The sequence below is a fragment of the Melozone crissalis genome, unplaced genomic scaffold (assembly GCF_028551555.1).
Source record: "Melozone crissalis strain CALT ecotype California unplaced genomic scaffold, PUWL_Pcris_2 ptg000005l_1, whole genome shotgun sequence".
NCBI lineage: Eukaryota > Metazoa > Chordata > Aves > Passeriformes > Passerellidae > Melozone > Melozone crissalis.
Window position 1 is genome coordinate 36802603 of NW_026535783.1, and position 27328 is coordinate 36829930.

Genomic DNA, 27328 nt, shown 5'->3' on the forward strand with positions numbered 1-27328 from the left:
CATTACAGCTATAGACCAGCCAGCTCTGCAGCTGGCTATGATATTCAAGTAATGTAAAAGCATTTCTAGGATGCAAGATGAGACTATCACCTGTGCTGACAAGAAATGAGAGCTGCCCTTTTCTGAATGGGCTCTGTGCTCAAAATGAAGGATAATTTCTTGAAGCACCTTGGAGTGTGGTTTCATCCACATGAAATGCGGTCACTGAATTACTTGCCAAAGGTAGAACAAGTATGGTAATTGCACTCAGTCACCTACTACTGCCTCTGGTTTTCATATAATCTACTCTTGGTTTTACACCTGAAATATGAAAATATTTGACAAAATGTAGTAGGTTGAAGTGAAAGTCATGGGTTATCAGTAGTCACTAGCTATTGCCAAGAGGTGATTCACAGTTGGCTTAAGCTTTTAAGAAGACTCCAGAGACCTTCTACCAGTATGCTGCCCAGAATCTTCCCTTGATATCACTTTTAGACAATTTTTCTTAAGAAGACAAGTTGGAGCCAGACAAGAATCGGTACTCTGCTTTGGGGAAGATGTGGGCTATCCACCACGGAGATTAATTTGTCTTCTGTTTGATATTAAGCTAAAGACTTATCCATTCTGCATCACCTAGGCTCAAGTAGAATCCCTTTTGTGTACAAAAAAAGCCCAGCAGCTCTCTAAAAGAGTTGTGACATGTAAGAAGACCAATTCTAATTGAAACTGATGAGCTAAAGCAGAAAAGACACCAAAATGCCTCCAACAGCTGGGAGGGGAATTATCCTCAACACATAATACAGGGACAGGCAGAAACAGCAAACTTCACTTACTGCACATCCCAAGGAGAGCTGCGCTATCCTTCAAACAGTGTATGTCTGCACTGTACTTTACCTCGGTGGTGACAAAACAATTGAATTTCCCTAGGTTAAGAAATAAAATTTAATTCTATTATTTTCAAGGTGTACTGCTATTTTTGAACAGACAAAAGAGATTCATTATTAATACATACAGCCTTTCATGACAGGAAAAGCTAAGAAAATTGGGATTGTGCAGCCTGCAAAAGAGAAGGCTTCAGGGTGACTTCATTGCACCCCTCCAGCTCCAGAAGGGAGCCTATAGGAAAGATGAAGCAAAACTATTTCCAAGAGAATGCAGTGACAGGACAAGGGGCAATGGCTTCAAACTGAAAGACAGTAGGATAAAATTAGATATTAGGAAGAAATTCTCTGCTGTGGTGAGGCACTGCAAAAGGTTGCCCAGAGCCATTCTGTGACTCTATTCTATGGTTCATTATACTCCTATCACCATCAGAGTAATGCAGTTTTAATGTGCATGCTACACTGCTATTTGTTGGAGCTGCTTTTGCACGACACATTTCTGTGCAGCACACATCATTCCAATTGTCCCTGAAGTCACTGCTAATGGCTCAGGCACACTGGAAGACAATAGGAGTAATAAAATACCACAAACCTGCCTCGATTTTAGCTTTGTGGTTGGAGCTGTGCATTTGCAAGGATGGATATACTTACTCAACTGTTAGGAAGCAGGTCATGTAAAAATCAGCATTTATAGGGACAATTTTGTGCTGTGTCGCCTTAATAAAAATTGTTCCTTCCATGAAAAATTATGTTGATTCTTAGGATGGTTTCTCAGTGGACCTTGCACTAGCATTGGCTCTTGGCTCCCCTGGGAACAGTGATCAGTCTATGCCAAGACATGGTAACAGCACACTGCCAAGTTAAAAGCACAACAGTGAATGCATGTCACATGAGTCAGCACCTCTGCTAAATTCCAAGGCTATACTGAATCTCCTCCTTTTTTCCTTTTGGGAGGGATGTATTTTTTTAGCAGCTAAATACAATGTTCCGAAAAGCAATTACACAAGATTTCATGTCCTGTGAGATTCCCATGTTTGCTGTAGATTTTTATATTTTCTGCATGATTGAAATTAAAGTATTAGGTTTCAGCAAGAGCAGATATTCAATTTTTCATCTTATCAAAGCAAGAGCCAACTTTCTCAGCAGAAGAGACACCTTTTCAGCTTTACTCTAAAAATTGTGATCTTATCTTTCACTCCCTCTGGAAGACAAGTAATCAATCACAGCTTGGCACACTTTTTTCTGACTAAGGTGTTAAGTTTTACTTCAAATGTTCCTTTGTATTCCCATGTTCAGAAACTGTGGTACCAAACATGGTACCAACACTGTTAGAGTGGACAAGAAAGCCAGCACAATAGAAAGAAATGCAATTATAGAAGAAATATTTTATACTATTGGTCTCGTAAACTGCAGTATGTTATATAGGAGGAATTGAATTAAAAGATGTAAATAGAACGCAAGGAATAAACCCAAAACCAAACCAACCAACCAACCAGCCAACCAACCAACCAACCAACCAAAAGAAGACTGAATATGCTTCCAAAGAGTAACAAGTTAAGTCTTGCTTTGCTTGGTGGAGATGTTCAAAGCTAAGTCAGATTGTTCTGCCAATCTAGAGTGGACTTACCAAAGCTATGGTCTTTGCTTTGCAGTTGCCAATGCTTGTAATGAGGGAAAGCTCAAGGCAAGGCACTCCCATGATTTGTCAGCAGTTCAGCTGTGTGGAGCAATAGCACATCTTGCCTCTACCCACCTTCTAATTGACCTTCCCTATCTCATATCCCCGTCCCTCCCAGCTACCCAGACAGCAGCCATTAGTCTTAGTCTTTGTGTAGCCATCTCTAAGGTCACTGTCATATGCAGTTGCAAAATGAGTATTAGGGAGTTAATCCTCCTTTGTTGTGGTGAAGAAAAATGAGAAGATCACCCTAAAAAGCATTATACCCAAGTTCATCCTGCTAAATCATATTGCTCTTCACAGATCAAAGAGGGCATGTCCTTCTATCCTGGAACAGTACACTGAGCCAAAACCCACACTGTTACACATTAAGTCTGTGACTCAGAAAACTGAGACTTGCCAGGCTTTAGTGTTTAAAGGATAAACAATTTCACATCTTCTGACAGGTATCATCAATCTATTTAACTGATTTACACCCACCAGTGCTTGTTTAAGCTTGTACTCTGTTGCTTCTTGACATATGAGATGAGAAAAACCTTTTGACACTGCCCAAGAAGTTCAGTTCCCATCCAAGATGATGCTCCCAGGAAGTCAGGAGAACCCAAACAGAGCACTGGAGAACATCCTCACATCCAGCAGACAAATACCTCTGTTCCCCACCAGCATGCGCTTCCAACATTCTCTGAATAAAAAAAGTAAGTAGGCTTCTTGAAGGTCTCCCAACGGAGAGTGGAAAATCAGGGTTTAAACTCCAGAAGCAATACCTAGGAATCTGCTCACTTACAGCTATCGCAAAACAAATTGGAGAAATCAGTTTGAAAATCATGATGAAATTAGACCAATTCAATGATGAATTGTTTTGTTTGGATGATCAAGGACAAAAGGTATTTTGCCTTTGTTTTCATGTGAAAAATCAATGTTTAACTTTTTCTCATTTGTTGCAGCTTCAGAAGAAGCCTAAATTGTTTTGTTGTCACCGGACCATTTTCATACAGAGCAAATGATCTACATTATTGGATTATCTTCATTCCCACATGGAATAATTTAGGTAATGCATACCTTTGAGTCTAATGAAATAACAGGTATGTTGTTTAGCTTTACGGTACCAAATTTCCAGTGTTGCTAAGTGTCAAGATGCCTTTTCCCTAAAACACATGTTCGTCTTGCAGGAAAACTTATTTCAATGCCTAGCTCCTCTACAGAGGAACAAACACACAATCTGGGTAATTTCCATTGACATGACTATGCACAGATTTTAGCCACTCAATATTTCATCAGGGCTCTTTGTTCTGGCTTTGAATCTAAGAGCCACAGCTGCATATTTGTTTGCTTGGGTTTCATTCTGGTGCGTGACTGCGAAAGAATCCCAGTCAGTTCCTTTCAGCTGCCTTTCTCCTCACAACCTCCTCTATACTTCCCTGTATCCATGCATTCCCACATCCCCTCACACACAAGCTTAGAGCAATTGTTTCGGCAAGGGACGACTCCCAAGGATAGCCTAGGGGACCCCTTCGTAATGCAAGCAACTCCCAAAAGTCAAGCAACCTACAGGGTGCAGGGATAAAGACACTGGTGTCTTGGTCTGGGGCAGGCTGGCAAGACAGTTCACCCAAGAAACCTCCTTTGCAGCACTGCAAAGCCCTGTAAGAAAAAGAATGAGGTGTCTAATACATACTTTGTCTGGAGAGGATGAAAGGCTCCTAACCCCTCTGCCCTGGCTTCAGTCCAGGGCCAGCTCTCCCCAGGGATGCTATCAGCAAAACCTCAACCTGCATCACAAAGATTGCTGATTTCTTTTTCCCTTTCAGCCAGAAAGAAAGGCATTTGTGAAACAGACCTAACAACTGCAATCTGGCATGCATTGTCACATTCTTATTCACCATAACCAATAAATCCACGTAGATCATCCATGATGAGATGAATAGACCATCCATACTATTATTTTTGATTTGGAGGCAACAGGAAGAGAACTTTAGCACTGAATTACCAGCACTGAAGGTGGGATCTCTGTCAAAGTCACGACTAAGACCTGGGAGGAATAGGCAGCCCCAGCTGTCAAACCATGGAGCCCTTTGGGACTCATAGCCCTCCTCGGATATAGGATGAATGGTGGCTGTACAGCTGTTCACTTCTTTGTGGACACATTTGCAGTATCTGCAGCTCAGCTGATGTGTCCTCTCATGAAGAACAAGGAATTTATGGCCTCTCATTATTGGTAGTCAAATGAAACACAGACCTAAGAAAAAAACCTGCCTGGGATGTGGGATATTAATCAATATTAATACATGAGCCAGAGAATTAAAGAAACAAAGCAGAAAATGTGAAAGAATTTAAGAAAAAATTATTTATCATTTTTTAATATAGATCATCAGCACTATTCATTATAGTCACCTGCAAGCTTGGATATCTTGGAAGCATGGGTAAAATTACTATCCTTCAAAAAGGCTACTGTGAAAAATCACCACAATAATAAAAAATATCAACTGGAATGTACTTGCTGGCATCAAGCAAAAAAATAATAATTCACCTGAAATTAAATCCTTGTTGCCTTTCATTTCATTTAAAATGAAATGAACTATTTCTATTTAATTAAAACTATTTAATTAAAAACTGCTTCCTTACAGACTTCTCATGAATAATCTAAGTGTGAGTGTTCCCACTCCTAAGACTGGGAAAGAGGTCCTCTGTTGTCTAGAGGACAAATACAAAGTGTACAGAAGCAATAAAATTTTCCCCATGCTGCTTTTGCTGTCAGAGAAGAACAAAGATATTTGGAGTAGTTAACTTGAATAATTTTCCGAATTCTGTTCAGTTCAACAGAGTTAGATGATAAGGCAGATAAGACAGATTGAGGAGAAAAGCTTCCTGATTTTGAATTGTATTTGATTGTGTGGGGTTTTTTAAGGGGAAAAAAAAAAGCTGACACTATCTAAATGTTTTTAAGCCTCAATGATTATTTCCTTGAAGCAGAGAGATAATCTCCACAGGCCTCTTCCATTCAAGCATATAAAATTAAAAAACAATACGGAAAAATCTAGAAATACTCAGAGATTTGATGAAAAACTGAAGAATTGGGATTTATCATCGGAGGAGGTACACAAGGATAGCCTTCCAATGCATGGTTACAATTTCTATTGCGTGTCTTTGACAAACAGGAACTAAAAGTTCCATGACAAAAGTGCATTAAAAAAGACTATGGTAAAAACTTTAGAATAGGTCCCCAGGAACAGATCCTCAGGAACTTTGGAAGACATCTTGCTTCCATGAGTGGTGGAATTGCTCATAGAAGACTCAGAAATCTCCACTTTTGAAGTTCTTGAAGCTGCATGAGGAAAAATGTCTTTTGGGAAAGATGCAGGTATAGTTGATGCAGATTTAGGATAGGGAAGGTTCTCCCAGGTATTCCTTCATCCCTAAATTCCATAATGATAAAAAGATAGATCACGAGTGATCTTATAGGAAACACCTTAAGTCTTCAAATGTAGATTTATGTCTATTCAAAACTGAAGGAAGCCCAGAGCTCAACAAATACACATCATAGCTCAATGAAAAATGTATATTTCCATACATTAGAAGTTCACTTTTCCAGCCCACAGAATAAAGACAGGTTTAGCTGGTTGAGAAGAACACTGGTGCTGTACTACACAGTGGGTTATTCTACCAGAATACACATTGTTTAATAGCATTTTTTACATAAAATTCATTTCAGTGGGAAATTTCCCTTTATTTCTTCAAAAACGTTAATCAGTGGAAGTGTTAATTACATGACATAGTAACACAAACTCTTGTATAATTTCTGTCAGCGCAAGACTATTACGGGCCCCCAACATTTGCATGGGTTATAAAATCAACACTACAGTGAAATATACCTCTGAATTTGTTCCCAACAAGCATTCCAGAATAACAGCTTCCAAATATTTTTTGATTTACCACCCGACTAGCTAACCTTAAACCTGACAAGATACAAAGAAGCAAAACTAAATCAATCCAGACATCATGTTCAAATTGTAAGCAACATCTGCAGGAATCTGGTATTTCTGTTCACTAAGCTCTCACTGAGATGATCTTACAGCCCATCTCGAGCTATTTGGAACCTGCACTGACGTGGACTGCCTCCTCTTCATCTCCAAACTCTTCTAATCCTGGAAAACAGGTTTTAAAAACGAAATACAAAGGCCTACATGCTCATGAAGAGAAGGGCATGGGAACATGGTGAACTAACACTCTCCCATATATTCCCTGTCAAGAAGTTTGCTTTCACCTTAGGTGAACAGGCTTGGGGTGCTAATGGCCCCAGTTTCACACGTATTTCAAAGGTAGTAGCTGGCCTTTGGAAGAGGGCTGCAGGGAGGGCAGAGGACTTTGGCACAGTATACAAGCTGCCCAAAACTAGCCCTCAGTGAGCACAGAGGAAGACCGAGCTAACTTTCCTTCCTAAACATTAACACCTGACATTTTATTCCAATTTACATGAGATTACTTAGCACCAGTGAAACTGATTCCTTTTGTGTCTGTGCAACAGCAGCCATTTCTTTACAGAACCTGTCCTCAAAGCACTCAGCAATATACATATCCTAGGCCTTTAAACAGATCAGAGGGCATGCTCAGAAAACCTTGATGGTCACAAAGAGACGGGCCAGAATCATCTTCTGTGAAGTTTTTTGGTGCTCAGATATCATGTGTCACGAAAAATACTCACGATATCCAGGTGAAGTATTTGGAACAGTTTTACCAGCAGACCCACTCTAGCACCTCTTCTGTGCACCTCTAAGAAATTCTAAGGAGAAGAAAACCAGCCATTTCCATTGTTATAGATTTCTGGATTGTGCTCGATTACATCTTTTGGACACTGCAGTTCACCTTTGGAGATGATAGGAAACGTAACAGTCTCTTTGGAGGAATATTCCAGCCAAAACATCTTCAGATCAAAGATGCAGAATTGCCTTCCAACAACACCCTTCTTTCCCAAAGCACAATTTCTAAGGCAGTGAAGCTTTACATTCTCAAAAATCCTTTTCTAATGCACATCTAAAAATTACTACAGTGGAGCAAATGACACTCATATATAGAAAGGAAACATGTCAAACTTCTGTTCCAGCAGCATCACTCACAAGCTATAGGATTAGCTGCACAAATTGACTGTCTTGCCTCTACATGATAAACCTCTACTGCCATTTACAGACACCTCCTCCTCCTCCCTGCCACATGACGCCTCATCTGCTGGAGATTCCTCCTGTTACCTCTCTCCTGCCAGCTTTCCTTGAAATTGCTGCTATGGGAAGCAGGAAAATGCCACATACTCAAATCTATTTGCAACATACCAGCTAGATCAGCCATCCCAAAAGTGGCCACACCACAAACTCTGGCAGTTTTGCTACAGCAGATTTGGAAAAGGATGCATTAATTCTGAATTTGGTCAGGACGTAACAATGAGGTTTTGCTAAAATATTGGGAGCATCTCTACTTCCATTCTCCAAGGCTCTGAACAAGGCAGAGTTTCTCTTCATCCAGGATTTTTATAAATGAATTTTTATAAATTAATTCTGCTGCTTCTTCTTCTGCGTATTTTTCATATACCCATTAGCATTTTTCTGATGGGTCTCCTCTGCTTATTTACTCATTTCCTTCTTTATAAAAAGTTTCACTTATCACACTTAACTGAGTCTCTCTTGACCACCTGTCTCATCTATCCTCACTTTTTCCAACACAACATGGCATCTTGTGGTGCTGTCTTTTTTATGTTAGGATTAAACAGCATTAGTACTTGTGAAATTCAAGTATTCTAGAATGACATTCATTTTTTTTTTCAGTCTAGTTCCCTCTTTTATCAAAAATTCAGTCATGGCTGTTTCTTAGCAACAGATTTATCAGAACAGATTTGCATAAAAATCAAATAGTCTCAAAAAGAAACTGCTAAAGAACAGCCTTATTCCTGACCACAATTAAAAGCAAATACTATAAAGCAGAAGAAAATGGCTTTGTAATTTCACACAAAATCTAATGAACACATGTATGATATTGGCACCAATTGAAGTAGATGACCTTATAAACTTTTCTAACTAATGTATCTCTGAAATGATCTGCAAAAATCATCTTCTCATCTTCAGAGATCAATAAAAAAAAAAAAAAATCCAGAAGCACAAACCATGCACAGCCACAATCCTCTATTGCACTGGACTAGATTAAAAATTGGCATCTGCAATGGTCACACACAAAATGGTCTCAATGGACCAAGCTGCAAAAGGCAGACATGTGTGTGAAAAATGCCCACAATCAATTTGACCACAGCAGTACTATGAAACCAATAATTGGACTTCAGTGCAGGAGCATAATTGGTATTTCATTCTCTAGAGTCACCAGAGATCTATACCGTATCTATCTATCTATCTATCTATCTATCTATCTATCTATCTATCCACCACATTTATACCATAATTCTTTAGAAAGAATTCATTTTCCCCCAAAGATTTTTCTACATCTTACTTCTCTTTGCCAGATGAGGTTTTCCTTTTTTTTTCCTTTTAAAATCCAATATAATATGCTAAACTGCAACTAGCTAGTTCATCACAAATGTAAAGAAAAACAAATTCAGAGATAGGGTGAAAGAGTCAAACCAAACACAAAGCATTAGATCCTTTGAACAGATAAAGTGGAATAGCAATACCAAGAGTCTAATTCCCTTCCTCTTAATATCAGCCAGGAGTAAGTTATTATATTGATAATGGTTTAAAATTCCTATGAATGACAGTGAAATTAGGACTGCTGTCTTTTTATTAAGAATGATGACAACCTTTTTGGCAAATGCAGTCTTCTCCTGCTGTGGTACTTAGTTGTGGCACTTAGTTATGTCACTGAAAGGCAGCATCTGTAATATATGACTGCACATGAATTATGTTAGGAATGGGTTAAAGTAATTCATCTGTATTATTCCCACAAGACAATGCCAAAAAGGTAATTGCCCATATTTGTACTACTACATTATAGAGAATGTCAGTTTTATGTCTTCCTACTGTTTAACTGAAAATCTATACTATCCATTTCTGTTCCTTGCTGAAAAATTAATGTAGGACCAAAACCTGAAATTCCAACTCTGGTCATGCTCAGACAAAACTCCCACTGAAGCCAGTGGGAGTACTGCCAGGGAGAGGATTAAAGACAGTGAGATTTGCTGCATGCTACCAGACATGTATAAGCTACAGAGCTAGATTTTATTTATGATGCTTCTGGGACTATTAAAATTAGGAAGATACAGGTCTTTCACCTTTCAGTCAGGCAGTCATGTGTGCTTGCAGGGAAGGGAAAAATGTAAGGCAAACAAGCCATCTTGCTGGAGGGTGCTTAATGGCAGGCTGGAAGCCAGAAGCTAATCCCTCCTGCAGTGCAGGATCCTTTCCCTTCTCCTCTACAAGGCCCAAAAAGAGGCAGGAAATAGCAAGGCAGCAAGCCTGGATCCCTAGCAAACAGCACTAGCTGGATGGAGTGCAGCAAGCTCATCATTACAAAAAAATACTGGAGCCATCCACAAAATTCATGCCATTCCAGCACCTGAAAGCATGCCTGGGCATATGACCCTTTGGGAGGCTTTAAGCTGGGCCCTGTGCCACAGAGATAAAACAACTCTAAAGGTACATGGCAGGAAGTAGTCAAGACATAACAGCTCCACTGAGCTCCTGCCAGGGCAGGGGGACCACACCAGCAACCAGAGGGACCTGCTGCCCTCTGGGTGGGTTCCTGGCTCTGCAGGGAGGGGATGCTGCTTTATTGGGGGTTCTCAGGTTTTACTGGCCTCCACTGGGTCGTCCTAACTTAAATGGATACAGAAACTCTTTTGTAAAAAGTACGTGTTTAGTCAACTGAACATTTGGGGTGGTTCTGTTTGTCAGTAGTTTCCAGAGGTATTAAAATCTGATATGTTAAAAGAGCTACAACTTTTCTTCATTTGCCAACCAATTTCTCCATATTTTCATGATGGGGCAGCAGTGCCCAAGGAACAAAGATATGACAACCTGAAACAGATAAGTTATCTAAGCAATCTGCAAAAATGAAGGAAAAAGTAAGTCCTGGGCTACGCACTCATTTCAATTTTTATGTGAAAAAAACCCCCAGGTCATTATAGATTAATTTTTTTAATGGAATCTCATTTTTAAGACCATGATTACAAGAAGTAATAATCCATAACTGCAGTGATGACAAAAATCTCAGTTGAATAAACATCCCTGATTTGTTTTATAGTGAAATACAGTTTTGTGATCTACCCAGCATCAGAACCAGGGTTCTAGTGAAACCAAAAGTGAAACCACAGACCCTTTATGTCCTGTAACATCTAGGTGGAAAACCTCATGAATGCAGAGTTAGACTTATATTTATACTCTGTATTAAAAAATTAAATCTCATAGTGGCCTGATTAATGGCACCTGAAGCAAAATCTGCATGTTTCCACAAGGGAGAAAAAAGGTTTTCAAAATTTCCACTCTCCTCTTTGAGACAATGAAACTCTTTGATTTGGTTAATCACAGGGTGGCTCAGTCTCTCTGCCACCTATCTTCAACCTTTCTTTTTCCTCTGCCAAAGGTTGCCCTTTCCTGGCATGAGTAGCTGTCCCCTGGCAATCACTGACCAACTGCTATCATGTGGGCATCTACCTATCACTAGTGGTTTCAGCTCTCACCATGTTCAGACCAGAACGCAGGAAAATGTTAGAGCCTCGTAGCTGCAACCACTGATTCCAGAGGCTATACCACCACCTCCTAATGACAGGTAACAACTTCACCTGGGCACCAGGATAGTTGAGTTCAACAGCAACAGGATATATATACATATACACTTGGATTTCATCAAAGTGTGAAGTTGCAGCAAGCAATGGAAACTTGGCGTCTTCATTAGAAAGAAAAAGCATGATGATAAATCTTTGCTTTTCTCTTGAAAACGCATGCAGCTCTTCACACTTTTTTTGAGACATTAATAAAACATGATAAAGTGTGTTTCATTACCTGGAAATAGACTTTGCCAACTCCCAAGGGAAAAACAATGCCGACATATGGGAAAAGGTAACTTGTTTTACCACACAGAAAGCAGAAGGCTTGTCTTAGCACGTTCTGCTTCAAAAACTGTACTTCAAATGCCTGAAGAAAGGAAATGCTCAGGCAAATCAAGGTAACTTACCTGATTTTGATTCATACTCCCATAAGGAAACAAATGCAGAGTTGATTATTTGGGCTGTATTTTAAAAACATTCAAATGTATTTAAAAATTGTACACCTGAGCAACTAGTAATAACACAGTTGTGTGCAGAAACCTTCACAAAGGGTATTAGAGACTGAGATATCTATCAATGGGCTACTTGGTGCCCAGAAGACAGATTTCACCAAACCAGGCAGACAGTTACATTACAGCATACAAGTAGTGTCTCAGATAACAAAAAATATTACTTTTGGCTCCTAGAAGATAAAACTAAGAAAGAAACTGACTTCCTAGATTATTTAGTCCCCTGACATTAATGGGAAAAGTCAATGAGCAGGTCTTTCCAGGTGGAAGTCAACACTGATATTCTTTCATAATTTTGACTTCTGTCTCGTATTTACAGCAAGACACAGAGTTTTGAATCTGCATGAAAATGAGAGTATTACATAAACATTATCTTTTAAAAAGCATAAACTTACCAAGATTTCACATTTTGTTCTAATTCTGATAGTTAATCTCTACAGGTACATGGAGTCCTCCACTTTTTCCTATGATTTTTAAGACATCTAATATCAGTGAAGCAACTTTTTATGACTATGCAATGATTACAAAATGTACCAGGAATCTCTGATATGGCTAGCCCTATTGACCTTCTCTCTAAGACATTTGGGGATGAAAAGTGTGAGCTAATTTATAAGCTCTGACCTCAGCATCATGCTAGCTCTCATAAGGAAACATTAAAATTGATTGCATGGCATGCATCTTTAGAAAAAGAAAGGGAGATTCTGGTTTAGGCAGTGGGGTCCATGCTGGTATGTCTCCTGGAATAAAGACATCATAAATACTCAGCACAGGTCGAGAAAAAATGAAAGAAATCTTACCCAGCCTTCAGACAAAAGTTTATATAAACCTAACTGTGTTCTTTTGTTCCCTGAGGCAGGGATGACGCATCCACTCCTGAGGCATCATATACTTCAATGATGTTGACACTGAAACTTTGCTAAAACCCTTCGAGGGGAAAACATGGTGACTCTTCAGTAGAACACAATAGTCATCAAGAAACTTCACAGCCAATTGTCCATCTGGACTTTCATCACCTTCTGCACTCTAACTTCTAGTATGCAACATGAGCTATAAGGAGTTGTTAAGGAACTGCAGTTGGTGGTTGTGGTGGTGCTTCCCTCCCTCCCCTAGGCCACACTATCACTGATGTGTGGTTCCCAACACACACTTGCATAATTTTGTTCTGCATATCAGCTATCTTGGGAAGGTGATGTGGCTAGAATAGCCAGTTAAAATACTTTCCTCCTTCTGAACATGTAAATAGCACAGCACTTTTAAGTGGCAGGTATAAAAGGCACTGTCACATTCCTATTCTAACTTATCATGAGGTACTATTTGGGATTTTACTAATTACAGTCATAATGTATTAAGGAAATAGATCTGAAGTTTGCTGCAACAACAACAGAAGATGTAATAATGGCATCAGAAAATGGCGTAATATGAATAAAATATTAATTTGTAAACTACAGTAGAAAAGCATAAATAAAACAAACAGGTAGTCTTTAAATTAAAATTTTAAATTACCAGAGCAAGAGCTTCAAATAATTTTTCATTTGTCTTTCAAATGCACCTTTCTATTTTCTTTACTTACACTTATTCACTTATTTTAGGAAACTGTAGAGTGTATTTTCTTTTAACAGGTAAAAACACATTGCCAAAAGTTCTTTCAGTGTAATTGAAAGACAATATATATGTATCATCAAACAGTATTTTGTGACTTTTTGCAACCTTCTCATGAACTGCAATACACAAAGAACTGCTTATTATGTGCTCTGTATTTTTGCCTTAGAGCCTGGTTACTGAAATAATAAAGGAAGAAACATCAATTACTCAAAAGTGATCTTTGAATTTGTTTTAGTTGTAAAATAGTAACAGAATTACAAACTAACCTATGAAATTAACTTTTTATTCTTGAAGTATTTTAATGGTAAAAGTAGATGGAAGTTACAGTATCTCAAGATACAAATGTCCAATACATGTTTTATCTTTTTTTCTCATTTAAAAAAATAAAATCAAGATTTCCACAACAATACTTTCAAGTTGCAATTCATGTTCATTAAAAACAAACCCTTATTTGCAGCTTTACACTAATTTGGATTATCAAGAATATTAAGACTTTTTTTTATTTCTTACAGTGTTCCTAATTCCTTTACAGATTTCCTCATTTCCCAGGCAGTGTAATAGGCTATTTTCACTTTTGCCTTTATTCAGCTTTATTTTTGATTCTTCTCACTAGGTAATAACTTCTTGGTCTACTGAGTCTGAAAACTTTCTATAACAGTATTTCAATGGCAAGTTTGTTACTACACCAAAAAATAACAAACACATCACAATCTCAGCATGTTCTTCTACTTGGCATGTTAGAGAATCTAACAATTTATAGTGTTTGCATACTTTCTGCAAAATAATTGTATCTACCGCTTAATCAACATCAGAATTTACCTCTAGTAGTCATCTTATTGAAAGTTCCTCCTAGAAAAAGAATGGACCTTTATATTGAGGCTATTTCTCCTAGACACTGAGGATACATCAAATTAGTTCCAAAAGTATATTTTACATAGATGATGATAAAAAAGCATGTCTGTAAAATACACTGCAGGACATCACAATTATTCAAATAGGTGAAAAATTTCAAAATTGCCTATGGGTATAGAAAGCTGACTTGGTACAATACTCAGAGATCTGGTAAGACCCCAGAGGAGAAAAACATGACAAAACATTTCAGAAGCAAGAAAGTGAACATTTAATCAGCTGTAGTCCAAACACAGCAATCACATTAATGGGAATATATGACATGTCCATGTGAAAAGCAAAAAAGATAAAAAATCTGGACATGACCTGTGATACAACCACTTCAACATTCTTTTGTATTCTGTTTCATTAAATGTGTCAAGAAATCCAGATAGCTCAGGCTAACAAACAGCTAGCCTGACAAAAAGTTCCAAAGCAAAACACGGCCTTCAAATCACAGCACTGATGTTTCCTCAAAATAATTTGGAAAAATCACCATAATCGTACTTGAGTATTTAACCAAGCAATCTTTTTTGTTGTGAAGTTGAGTAGATGAAGCATGGCCTGATACATAAAACTTTGTGTTTTACAGGCAACAGCTGAACATGTAGTTATTTGACCTGAATACACATACATTTGTCTGAATGTACATGGTAATGACAGATACACTTAAAATAAAGTATGTTAAATAGAAATAAAACTACTGCAAACAGTGCGGGGCGGGGGGGGGGGGGGGGGGGAGGGGGTGGGTGCTTTATCAATAGAATAAACATTAATGATGCTATAAAATATAATTAAGGAGTTGAATCTCACTTCTTATTGGAACACAATGACAACAATAGCATTTTTATAGCAACAGGTAACAGGCGAGGAACTCAAAAATTGACATATTTTTCAATGCACTGTACTATTACTAATGAAATACAAAATGTGATTACAGGTAGTGAAAGACACAATGATATGAAATTATATAATTTTATTGGCCTGTTAAAAGTAATTTCATGTAATACATTTTTTATAGATTGTGCAAAGTGTTATGGCAGTTGGGAATAAAAACAATGTTTTGTTTTATTTGGAAATAAAAACAATGACTGTCTGTTACAAGAAACATGAAAGATTTTCAACATGAAGAATTAGAGGGAAGAGGGGGAGAAAAGACTCACAGCTTGCTGATGGATAACAGCAAATAATTTTTAAACCACAGAATCACAGAATGGATCAGCTTGAAAGAGACCACAGTGGATCCTCTGGTCCAACCTCCCTGCTCAAGCGAGGTCATTCCAGAGCACATGGCACAGAATTGTGTCCAGATGCTTCTTGAATATCTCCACTGAAGGAGACTCCACAACTTCTCTGGGTGATCTGTGCCAGTGCCTGGTCACCTGCACAGCAAAGAAGTTCTTCCTCATGTTCAGGTGGAACTTCCTGTGCATCAGTGTGTGCTCACTGCCTTTGTCCCGCTATTCGGCTTTCATAATGAGATGCTATGGTGGAAGGCAACTTTGTGCTAAAATTTAGAATATTACTTTATCCCATGTGTGAAAAAAATACTTTCCATATGTGAAAAAATACTTTAAAAAACGTTAACATTCTATATTTTAAATCAACTTAATGACTCTTCCTGTTTTTAAACTGAGCCTGAAATATAAAAAAAGACTCAGGAACAGAGAGCTCTGAATGGCAGTGAAAGATTTGAAGGGTATTTGTTTAAGACTCTGGTCTTGGGTTTGTGCAGTGATGTGGCAGCCCAATTATGCTTGCACACTAGTAAAGTCAGTGATACCTATGAAATAGCTGTTTAAAAAAACACTCTAAAATAATACTAAAACACTTCGGAAAAAATCAGGATTACTTTTCTGTTTGATGGACATACCTGAAAAGGGAGCCCTACTCTGCTTACGTCAAAGAATAAACAAAGCTATCATAAGAAAGCCATGCCTTTACCCTCTACTTCCTCAAATATCAGATAGTTCTCTGAAATTTTATATGGTTATTCTTGTCATTCCAGCTGAGGAACAAAGTAACAGTGAAAATATGTATTCAAGGAGACAGTTTCCTGCTATATTAAGAGGTAATCTGCTTAGTAACCCTGCTGTGACTTGCTGCCTCTAGAGATCACGGGGGAATGGCCCTCTTCAAAATGAAAGCAGTTTGGCTCTGTGCTGCCTACAACTCTGCTGCAGGCCAGAACACGTGCTTATCCAACACACTCCTTGCAGCTGAAAAAATATAGCTAGTCATGGAAGGTTGCTATTAAAATTAGAAGGATATAGCATGTCCATACTAAAACAATACACACTCTCTCGTGGGCTCTTCCAATCTATTGCCTTTTTTTGGATGAAAATAAGTCAATCTCGAGGCTGATTAAAAGAGAATACCATGTTCTCCAAGTTCAGTCACATACATGCTTGTGGAACTGAACAGCTATATTTATTTCCAATCACTGCATCATTTGCTATCTTCAGAGCAGATTTAATTTGTATGAACAAAAGAAAAACAGAACAAATGCAAGCCAGCTTCAGAAGTCTGGGCATACACATTCCTATGGAAGTGGGACAATGAAATGGGCTATGACACGTGAAATACACAGCACCAGCATTCTCTGTGCACTCTATGATGTTGCATTCATGCTCAATGCTTCCAACCACCCACAAATACATGTTCTGGAGATCAGATTATGAAAATCTCACACAACATGGACCTACATTATAATGTGGAATACTTTACACCATCACATAATGATGGCAAAGTCCTTCAAAAGGATATTCCAAGATGCTACACATTTGTGCCCTAAGAAGAAGAGAGCTTACCACAACTCCAAAAGTAGGACATTGAGCTCTCTGAAGAACAGAAAACAGAACCACCAACAATTGGGAGGAAGAGAAGAAGCCAGAGAGAATGATGGAGAAGAAGAAAATACTAAAAACCGTTACGTAAGCTTTTGGGGTTTTCTTTTGAAATAAACATGAACAAAATACTTTGCTGCTCAGTCTACTAATAACTGTTGAATTATTTCAAATAATAACATATTGTTAACAATAATAATTACTGTAACTGGAAAAAATGGCTGAATTAAAAAGAGCTTTGAATATAACTTTCAACTTTACAAACCATTTGCAAGTTTTTAAGCATTAAAATAGATGCAAATGAAGTGATGGCCTTCATGGTGATGATTAGCTGTCAACATGGACAACTGGGTAAAGGGATTGACAAACTTTGTGTGAAGGCTTCTGTTTAAAGAGCCACTTGGAAGTGTACGGGTCATTTTCATATGGCAAAATTTCATGTGTTTTATAGCTTTTAAAAAATCAGGCTTAGGAACTTACTTTCTTAGGAAAAAATTGATTTTTAGTGCTTCTGCCACCAGTCAAAAAAGAAAAAGCAATCGCTACAAGAACTATTTGAAGTAAAATTGTATTCCACTAGCTGTCCACAGGTTTTCTTGGCATTGTCTGCTGTTTCCAAGGATCCTGATCTTACTTGCACTGAAATGCATGTTTTGCTTCACTGCTGCCTGGGAGAGGTCCAGCTGGTAGACAAAGGCAGTGGAAAGGATGAAGACTGCCTTTCACAGGTTACGATAGTCAAGACACGTATTGCCATGAAAATGTCTCATAGCAGCCTCAGTCTGCCCTGGCTGTGAGCTTCCAGGACTCCCACTAAAAAAGAGATGATCTCTAGACAGCTTTCTCCAGGAACAGACATTTTGCAACTGCTCCCACCTCGCTTTTCATGACAGGCAGCTGCAGCGAGCACAGCTCTGACCTCTGGCTGGGAACAATGCACTTCTTTGCCACACAGACCTGGCCACTGGTCAAACTTCATCACATTCAACAGAAACAGATTTATTTAACAGACTGGATGACATGACTTGCCTCACACCAAAACACCCCCAGCAGTGCTTCCTCTCCGGGCCCCAAACTAATCTGCCCATCAAACTGCTCAACAGCTTATCTCAACATGTCTCTGAGCATATTAAATGTCTATCTAAAATAAATTCTAGTACAAATAAACCCCTTCTAGCAGAACCGTAGAAATATGCTTTTATTTTAGTTTCATGTCTGGCACAGCGGAAAAAAATAGCAACTCTGCCTTTAGACATTTCATAGCCTTTTTTATTGCTCAGTAAAACAATATAAAAGCTTTTTAATGTCAAATCCTGGATGTTCATCAATTTTTACCATGTTAATGGTTCCTGTATGATTTTTAGTTTCAGTCTCATTTTATTTTAAGGAGGTCAAGAATTTGTAATTAAGTGAGCCCTTTGTAAACCAACACCATTTGGGCAGATCAGAATCTCTACAGTTACAAGCAACGTCACTTACAATCAAGCTGAAAGACAGAAGCTAGTGGGTATCATAATTTCCATGTTAAAAAGTTTAGCTCCCTTAGCTTTAAGAGGCTCTGTCCACATACTGAAAAAAAACCATTTTAGGAACATGTAGTCTTTTTCCATCAAGCATTAAACATCTGCGCTAAGACATTATTAGTAAAAAATCACGTGCTGTAATCCATAATGTTTTGTGAATATCTGCATCAAGTAATAATGTACTGAGTGTCTAACAAAATGTAGTACAAAATATGTAAGAAGGATATTCTACAATACAGATATAAAAATATATATATATATTTCAGTGGTGCATAGATCAGTTGTTTATTAAAGTACCTCCATGATTACATAAAATCCAAAATACTGTGTCAGTACATTCTGAAACATTTGAAGGTCAAACCTACCCCTATCCAATAAAGATGAACTGCAAAGTGCAACAAAATAAATTACAAAAAATTATGTAAAATCCCCAATCAATAACTGTGCATATTTATGCATATAAATATTATGAATCAGAAAGAACTACTTTTTAAAATTAAATATTTCAAAAGTCAGCTGCCAAATTCCAGCTTTGCAAGTTTGCTTTTTCCCTGCCAAAAGAAAAGGGTTCAGATTCTCACCTCATTAATTCAGCAATAAATTGTGAACACATAACTGAAATACGCTAACTTTGTCCCAGCAAACTTCAAACTGGAATTTGGGCTACTGGGTCGAGGTCTGCTCATGATCCAATATGCGTCTGATGTAAGTCCACTGACTTTAGTTCAAACGTTGCCACTAGATGATTGTCTACTGGTTTAGAACCACCTTTATGACATCAGATATTATTTCAACAGGAGGACAGATTCATGGATAAGCAAGAAGTCCAAGAAAAAAATAATTAAAAGGAAGGTAAAATGAGTCAGTAAGCAGAAGAGAGAGTTAGGATCTCTGGAAAATAACACCATGTCTTATAAGACCCGGACTTAGGGACGAAAAAAGGCAGACATTCCTAATACTCTTTCTCAGGAGCAGCAGAGCACTTGATGACATCTAACTTCAAACAGGAACTATGATGGATATCCTTAATTGCTGCCATCCCTCCCCAAATCACCACAGTATGTGCAGGGCGACAAAGACAACACGATTCCTAGGTCATCAGTAGACTTCCAGCTCTGTCCTCCTCTTTAATGTGGGGAGCAGAATACAGCTTTGGGACAGATTTTTAGCAACTGTATCTCCCCTTCTCTAACTAGTGGAAAGGGAAAGGAAGTATTCCCCCACATAGGGCTAGAAGTATGCAAATGTGGATGCATGTCTTGACTAATAAGGATATTTCTGAAACTTGAGCACAGCAGGGATAAAGAACTTGAATGCAACACACTCAAGAGAACACAAGAAAAAAGTTGAAGGATTAAGAGTCTCAGAAGGCAAAAAGTAAACACACAGAAATAGAATTAAATAGTCAATACAGTACTGCAGAAAGAGAGGAATGATGTATGGCTTTAAAAGACTGCAGTAAAAGAAAAGGCGTTACAATGGAAGAGTGAAAATGGCTGAAATTACAAACAGGTAACAATGAAAAGCAAATATATTAGGGACAAAATAATACCGTCTATTTCATTAAACATAGTTGTAAGGAGATAAATTCAAAACAAATCTCAAAAATTTAACCAGAATACCCAGAAACATCTACCTCAGTCTTTCACTACTAGTCTTTCATTCTTTGTAGCTAAAACTCAGTTTAAAAAACCCTGAAACTTCATACTTCTTAAAACTCCCTAAATGGAAAAGATCAAAGTAGACCCTCAGGATTTGATACATAAATCAAATGAAAATTAATTTCTAGTACTATATCTAAATGTAGCCCTACTCTTGAAATATGCTCATGCCTTCATTTAGCTTTACTTGTTACAGTAGACTCTTCTCTGCAGTATAGTGAAGCACATTCTGAAGCATACTTCATAGTTAAATGCAAACAGTTAAACAAGCCTCTAAGTCTACATCTGAAGGACCAGTCACATACCATTGTTCTTCTTGCTCTTGGCTCAGAATCAGCATTCTGGCCTACTGCAGATTTGTGTGCTTTTTCAAACTTAGGGACTATCTTGAGTAAGCACAGCCCTACTGAATGTCTAAGTGATGGCACTGGTTCAATACCCAAACACACCAAACCGTATTGCCACCTTTCTGTCTATAACTTAGACTCCTCATCTTCCTGGTAAAGTCAGTGGAACTACATACATAATAAGATTTGCAGGGCCAGCTCTGCAATTTACTGCTTCAGGAGTTAAGACCATATTCTGCAAATATACAAGAACTTAACTTTAAGGATGTGAGCATTTCCACAGAAATCAGTGAGCTTGCACACACACTCAAACTAAGCATTGTAGAAATTTTGCAGAGGCGTTAATTCATTAAAATAAAAGCAGCTTTGCAGTTCACCTTTGATAAATATTATTTATAAAAACATCATCTTTCCAGTTAAGTTCGAACAGAAAAAAAATTGACAGAGAAAACAATATAATTTCATTCAATGTCATTTTGGAAGACACAGTGAGGAAAAGGCAATAGGAAAGAGTCTGGTAGCTTATTTCTGGAATTTCTTGAGTTTTTTAGCTGCCTCAGGGCTTCACCTTTCCCTGCTCTTGGAAAAACAGCTACAGATTTGAATGTACTATAGTTCTCCAAACATAACCAATGTTTAAAAGAGAAATCCAAGGGAGGTGGCACTTCACTGGGCAAGAACACTGTCCACTCCCTACAGTGCAGCACACAGATTCCAAGCTCAACAGCCCCTCTCTCATCTTTTTCCTTATTTCATTTACCCATCCAGTGGGATCTTATGAAATAAAACAAAACCTAAAAAAAACAAAATAAAGTGTGAGAAATCATGCTTAAAAAAAGAAAAAAAGTCAAAGAAAAATCAATACAAAAGACCAAACACAAATGAATACTTGACAATCAAACACATACACATAAAAAGCATTTAAGGCATACATAAATTAGATTAAAACTGTGCATGAATTTATGAAAATGATTACATCACCTCTATCTTGTGGCTAAAGATTTTATTTGTTAAATAAAAATGCATAACATGTGCTATTTCTTTGTCTTTAACATATCAACAAACTCAGATTGAGCTGTAATGCAGTAAGTCTAGAATTCTCCAACCAGGGACTGTGCTATGTATGGGTTAGAAAAACATCAGCCAGGTGCTCTGCCTTGTGCCAAGGCTGATGGTGAACAGCCCAATGTGCACAATCAAGTTCTCTGCCTTTAGTTTGGTACACCAATTACTTGCATGGTACCCCACTATGCCACAGACTTATTCTAAGTACCAGGATCCTCTCTAACTTTTGTTTCACACCTTAGCTTTGTGCACATCATTCTTTCTGCCTGCTCTGAACAGGCTGCTGCCCTTAGCGGCATTAACTGCCTCTGTAATGGCAGAAAAGTGTGGAGCTGGGAGAAATATTAGTCAATTATCTTAAAATTAACTGTATTTAAATATCAAGAGGAACTTAAGAATCAACAACTAAATATGATGGCACATTGAAATTACATAAAAATCCCCAGGACGTGCTCTGGTCTGAGATGAAGGACAAATCTACCCCCCAAAACCTACCTGACTGGCTAAGGACAAGATTTTTTTTAAAAGCTACATAGGGTCCTGCGTGGAATTCAGCAAGCTGACTTAATGGCACAAAAACTTCCTAGAACAGCATTGCCTTACCTAGTCTGTTGTTATCTGATGCAGTTGAGTTATTATGTACATCACTGTTGACAGCCACCATTACTTGTTCTAATAACATTTGAAAAAAACACATGTGAGAGTTTTACTATTAGTCAGCAAATGTAAACTTCAATAGTAGTTTTTGTCTGTTTTTTGGGCTTTTTAATCTTGTTTTAATAACAAGTGTTTGTGAAGACTGAAAGCTTACCGATATTCCATGGAAATCTAAACAATTCAGAGCCAAATCTTTATTTGCTTTCAATGAATGGGACTTACACTATCAGCTTCAAGAAAAGTTAAATTTCAATGTCAGTAGCAATGACTAATTCATGTGCATTGCGTTTTCTTGTTTGTTTCTACCCTGGAAGTAGGTAATCGCACATACAGATGATGAACTTGCTAGCTTTGTACAATCCCACATTTCCAAAAGTGTGCGGCAAAATGCCTTTTCTTTGAAACAGTTATTAATGTCTCATATGAGGTGCCAAGAAACCCCAAAGGAACCTGCTAATTCACAGACAAAAATAGAGTATCAGTTGAAGAAAGCCTCATTTCAGAACAGTAAGCAATTATCTGAAGGATATTTAGAAGTTATAGGTTAGAAAAGAAGTAATATCATCTGGGTTTTTAGTAGTCTACAATTAAGTCTACTGCATGGGTGCTACTTTTCTCTTGAATTTCCTAAGTCATTCAGACCTCTCCTGGAATTTTGCTTTCTTAAATATAGGAGATTGCATATGTTCTTGGCAACTAAAGACAAAGGACACGTACATGTATTTACATAAAAACACACATTTATACCACACTTTTAACACAAGAGCAAATCATTGCAAGGGAAAGGTTTTTTGTCTTTTAGATTATTCCTTACCTGGCCTGCTGCAGTCAGACTGAAATCATATTGCTATGTTTTAAGACACCTCTGAATTTTAATTCGAGAAGTTGCCAACTAGTGAACGAATATTTAGTGTACAGTACACAGGTAAAATAGAGGTACAAACCAGATCTCTAACAACTACTGCAAACTTCACACGATAAGTCATGATGGAGGGCCAGGGGCGTGGGCAAGGTGGTACAACTATTTTAAGGAAGGCAAGCTGATGTGTTCTTGTAAACCACCAGAGATGCTTAGGGAGATAGTTTAATGGTGGGCTTGGTAGTGTTAAGTTAATGATTGGACTTGATGATCTTAAAGATATTTTTCAACTAAAGTGATTCTCTATTCTTAGTTGCATTTGTGTGTATTTTAGTAATCCTGCTAACCAACAGTGGCACCTAAAACAACCATTATCTGGGAATCCTCAGACCTATGACTGAGCAGTCTACAGGAGTAAAGAAGTTCACAAGGGGAAGGAAGTCCTGCAATTCCTATTGAAGGCAGAAAAATTAATCACAATAAAAATGTATTTTAAGGAAAAAACTAAGTAACAGAAAGGACTAAAAAAAAAAGAAAGAAAAAAAGGGAAAGGGTAAAAGAAAGAGAAAAGTGAAAATAAAACGAGAGTCTTTTTTTTAGTGTTTAATCACTAAAACAAGGAAAGAAACCAGGTGCTGGACATAGAAAAGGATATATGAATACAAAATAATTGTGGGGAGTGGGGCGGAGTGGGACAATGCAGCAAGGAAACAGGACAAATATAAAGATGCAGAAACTGAACAGAAGTGTTTTAAAAAATAAAACTTCATTTGCATACTGGATCTCTGACTATTTGGAGACACTGAGCTAACAAAGGCAAAATATTATGGGCAGTAGATATTTAGAAGATGATTCCTAAATGGGATGCCAACTTCCCATTTGACTTCTCAGAGTTCAAATGGAGTCAGTTAGGCAGGTTGAGGGAAAGCTTCATTTTGGGTTGAATTGCTGCTGAGGTGCTAGATTCTGAGTTTAATATTAGTTTTAAAAGTACACTGCTGTTATATAAGCTGCCACTCAGACTTGCAGAGGAAAGTACACTAAAGAATAAAAATAAAAGAATGTCAAAATGAAAGTGGAAGACAGGAAAAAAACTATTCATCTTCCCTGTACAAGGAATGACAGAATTTCATTCATCCTTTAAAGGAACATAATGTATCTGTCTCTCTGAAATGCAAATTTGTCCAAGACAGTAAAGAAAATAATAAGTAGTTTAAAATGTGATAACTTTACTTCCAATAGCAGTTCTTCATTCAAAAAGCTTTGAAATCAGCACTGAATTAATTACTAGTCTTTAAACAAACATCATAAAGAATCTGGAGTACACTATTCTGGGAACATCAAATTTAAGCCTGACTGCTTAATAGAAAGAGTAGTTTGAATTATATTATTAATAAGGATCTGGTTGAGCTACCAGTGAGGACTTTTTTTTAATCCTACTTTCTAGAAGTACTACAGTTGACCATCTCATGAGCTTTGCAGACCTGTATCTCAGATACTGGATGCTCTGTACTGTTCTGAGAGTTTACTGTGATTGGGAGCTGTATGAAATGCCACCAACTAACTGTTCCCAGCTTTTTGATTCATTAGAGAGGAAAACATGAAAGGAAAAGTATAACAGCAAACCCCCTACCTTTATACCTACTGTAGTGATTTTGAAAGAGGAGCCTTTAAACATGACCATTTTTAAATATAAAGAAGCCATTTTTTTTCCATCTCTTCAACCAGCACACAACAAAAAAACTGAGCAGTCAATGGCATTGTAACATCATATGCATCATAACATCTAATTCACATATTTGGGAAAATGTCTGTTCTTGAGATAGTTGCACATTCATGGACTCAATTTCTACCTATCCCAAAAATATCAATCACACTTCTTCTCACTGGTTATGTTCCCTACAAGCCACCACCTAAGTCATTCAGGAAGGAAAATGTTACATGATGGTCATCTTCTAAACTTTCTTCACAAAGCAAGATGCTAAATTTTAGTTGCCTAAAATCCTTCTTGCTCCAACAGGCCTTGAAATACTATATTTCAATGAGTTGTAACAAACTGGAGCTCTGAAGTCAGTCTTTCTTAGTCATCAACAACCTGACCTACACTGTCTAAATAGATGTTTCCCATAATTATGACTTAACTGAATATAAAACTTTTTATATATACTCACATCCCACTTGCCAATTATGTCATTACATATGAGTTACATAAATTTGGACACCACGTATGTAAACCAAATCATTCAAGGGAAAGTACAAGGAAAAGAAGTGCTGAACAACTGAAACTTTCTATGACATTAAGTCTCATCCCATATTCTCTCTTCATCAAGTGTAAAATATTGCATAAAATTTGCATAAGGTTTATTCAGAATATTGTTTGTGGCATTGATCTAAACAAAGCATTTGAATCAAAAATCAATGCACATTTTACTTTTTCTAATGTGGACTAAATGAGCATACATGGCATGTATCTCTCCATTCTTTTTACATGAACTGTGATTCCTATGAAGAAAGTTCAAGCTGATGACTGGAAAGGAGGAAGGCTAAGGTAAGATGCAGCTGTATTACCGAAAAAGGAGTCTTACAAAATTTGTCTATTTCTTGTTTCAAGAAAAAAAGAAAATGAAACCATTTATTCCTAGTTCTGTTTGCTTCTTGGATCTGAGCCATTGCTTCAAAGAGCAGTGCTGGCTAATGCTGTGGCAAAATCAGAACAAAATGTCACCTAACTTTTGTTGGAAAGTGAGCAGAGACTCCTGGATAGCTTTTGCCGAATTTTTGTTGCACAAGGAAGAATAATGTCTTAGAGCACTGCCTACACAACAGCAGAAGATAAAATTCTCTGAAGAAATACCCACCATTTCATAGGATTTTGCAGATTTTACACACACCAGTCTCAATACTGCCTTTTGTTTCAGAGCACAAAAATATAAACATTCACTACAATTTTTTTCTTTCATCTAAAAATAGTTTTTACCTGATGAAATACTAAGACCATATTTTTAATTCATATAATTAAGAGCTCCAATGACAAACATAAATATTACTTTTTTAACCTAATGATAAAACCTTGTATAGAAGACAAAAAAATCGACTTATTGGGGGTCAGGAATTCACAGAAAATTCTGTAGCTAAATTCAACATTAGTCTCCATTTTCTGATCCAGTTTTCCTGTAACCAAATTTACTTAGTAAATGGGAAAACTAGGACCAGAAGAGACTTAATAGTCTGACCCATGAAGTTATACATCAAGATAAAGAAATTTGACCCTCTATATGCTCCAATTACTTATAACAGGAAGGTAGCACACAATCATATTAAACTCAGGACTATTTACAGTGACCTAAAAGCTAAAAACTTTCTTCAAAATATACAGTATCTTATAAAGATTTCTTTTCTACTATAACTGTCTCTTCCTCTAATGTCTAAATTTATGTTCCACAGATAAGGATACATGGCTTGTAATTTTATGGATGCTTCCACCTGTATTAGATTTCCAAATAGCATAATAAAAGTCATTTTGTCAGTATTGCAGCCAGTATTCAAACTATTTAATTGTTTGTTTCATTAATCTAGAAGTTTATGAAACAAGAATGGAGGTCACACAGAATTACACATACTTAGGTATAGAATCTCATAAAGCTGTTCTCAGTGTAAAATAAGTTAGAAATAAGAGAAGATAAAACTGGACCTTTTTACTCAACATTTTAGAAACCAAAAATATTTTGTGTTAACAGTCCTCTACACTGTTAATAAGGATCATTTAATATCTTAATCTGTTTTTCTTTAGTTTGATCTTGACCTTTGATTTTATTTCCCAGTATGATGCATTGGATATGATACTAATTTTCCAAGCAGGCAGCAGAAAAGAAAACATTTGTGCTCTGCACTCTTGAAGGAGAAAATATTTTATCTTTCTCAATGAGAGTCATTACCCTCATGACTTCCAGGGCAATATCCTACAGAAGTTTCCTTTTCCAGTACTGCTGCTTGTGCTGCAGTTGTTTTGCTTTCTATTGATTAGTCAGTCAAGGACATTAAGAACTGAAGCTCAAACCACCATTACTCAGAGACAGCC

The 27328-nt window shown here is 37.3% G+C and overlaps 1 protein-coding gene across 7 annotated transcripts in view; it reads right to left on the reverse strand.

The window, feature by feature from the left end:
- Positions 1-27328, reverse strand: part of NTRK2 (neurotrophic receptor tyrosine kinase 2) — a 198183-nt gene that overhangs the window by 87338 nt on the left and 83517 nt on the right. For 2 of the 7 annotated variants that reach the window (XM_054283154.1, XM_054283149.1), the window contains 2 exons: positions 22338-22406; positions 18386-21463 (listed from right to left, as the gene is read on the reverse strand). The exons of 3 other annotated variants lie outside the window; for them this stretch is intronic. In XM_054283154.1, the coding sequence (XP_054139129.1) occupies positions 21426-21463; positions 22338-22406 (107 nt within the window). In that variant the 3' untranslated portion in view covers positions 18386-21425. Of the gene's footprint in view, positions 1-18385; positions 21464-22337; positions 22407-27328 lie in introns of those variants that run through there. 2 more of the 7 variants (XM_054283159.1, XM_054283150.1) reach the window with 1 other exon arrangement.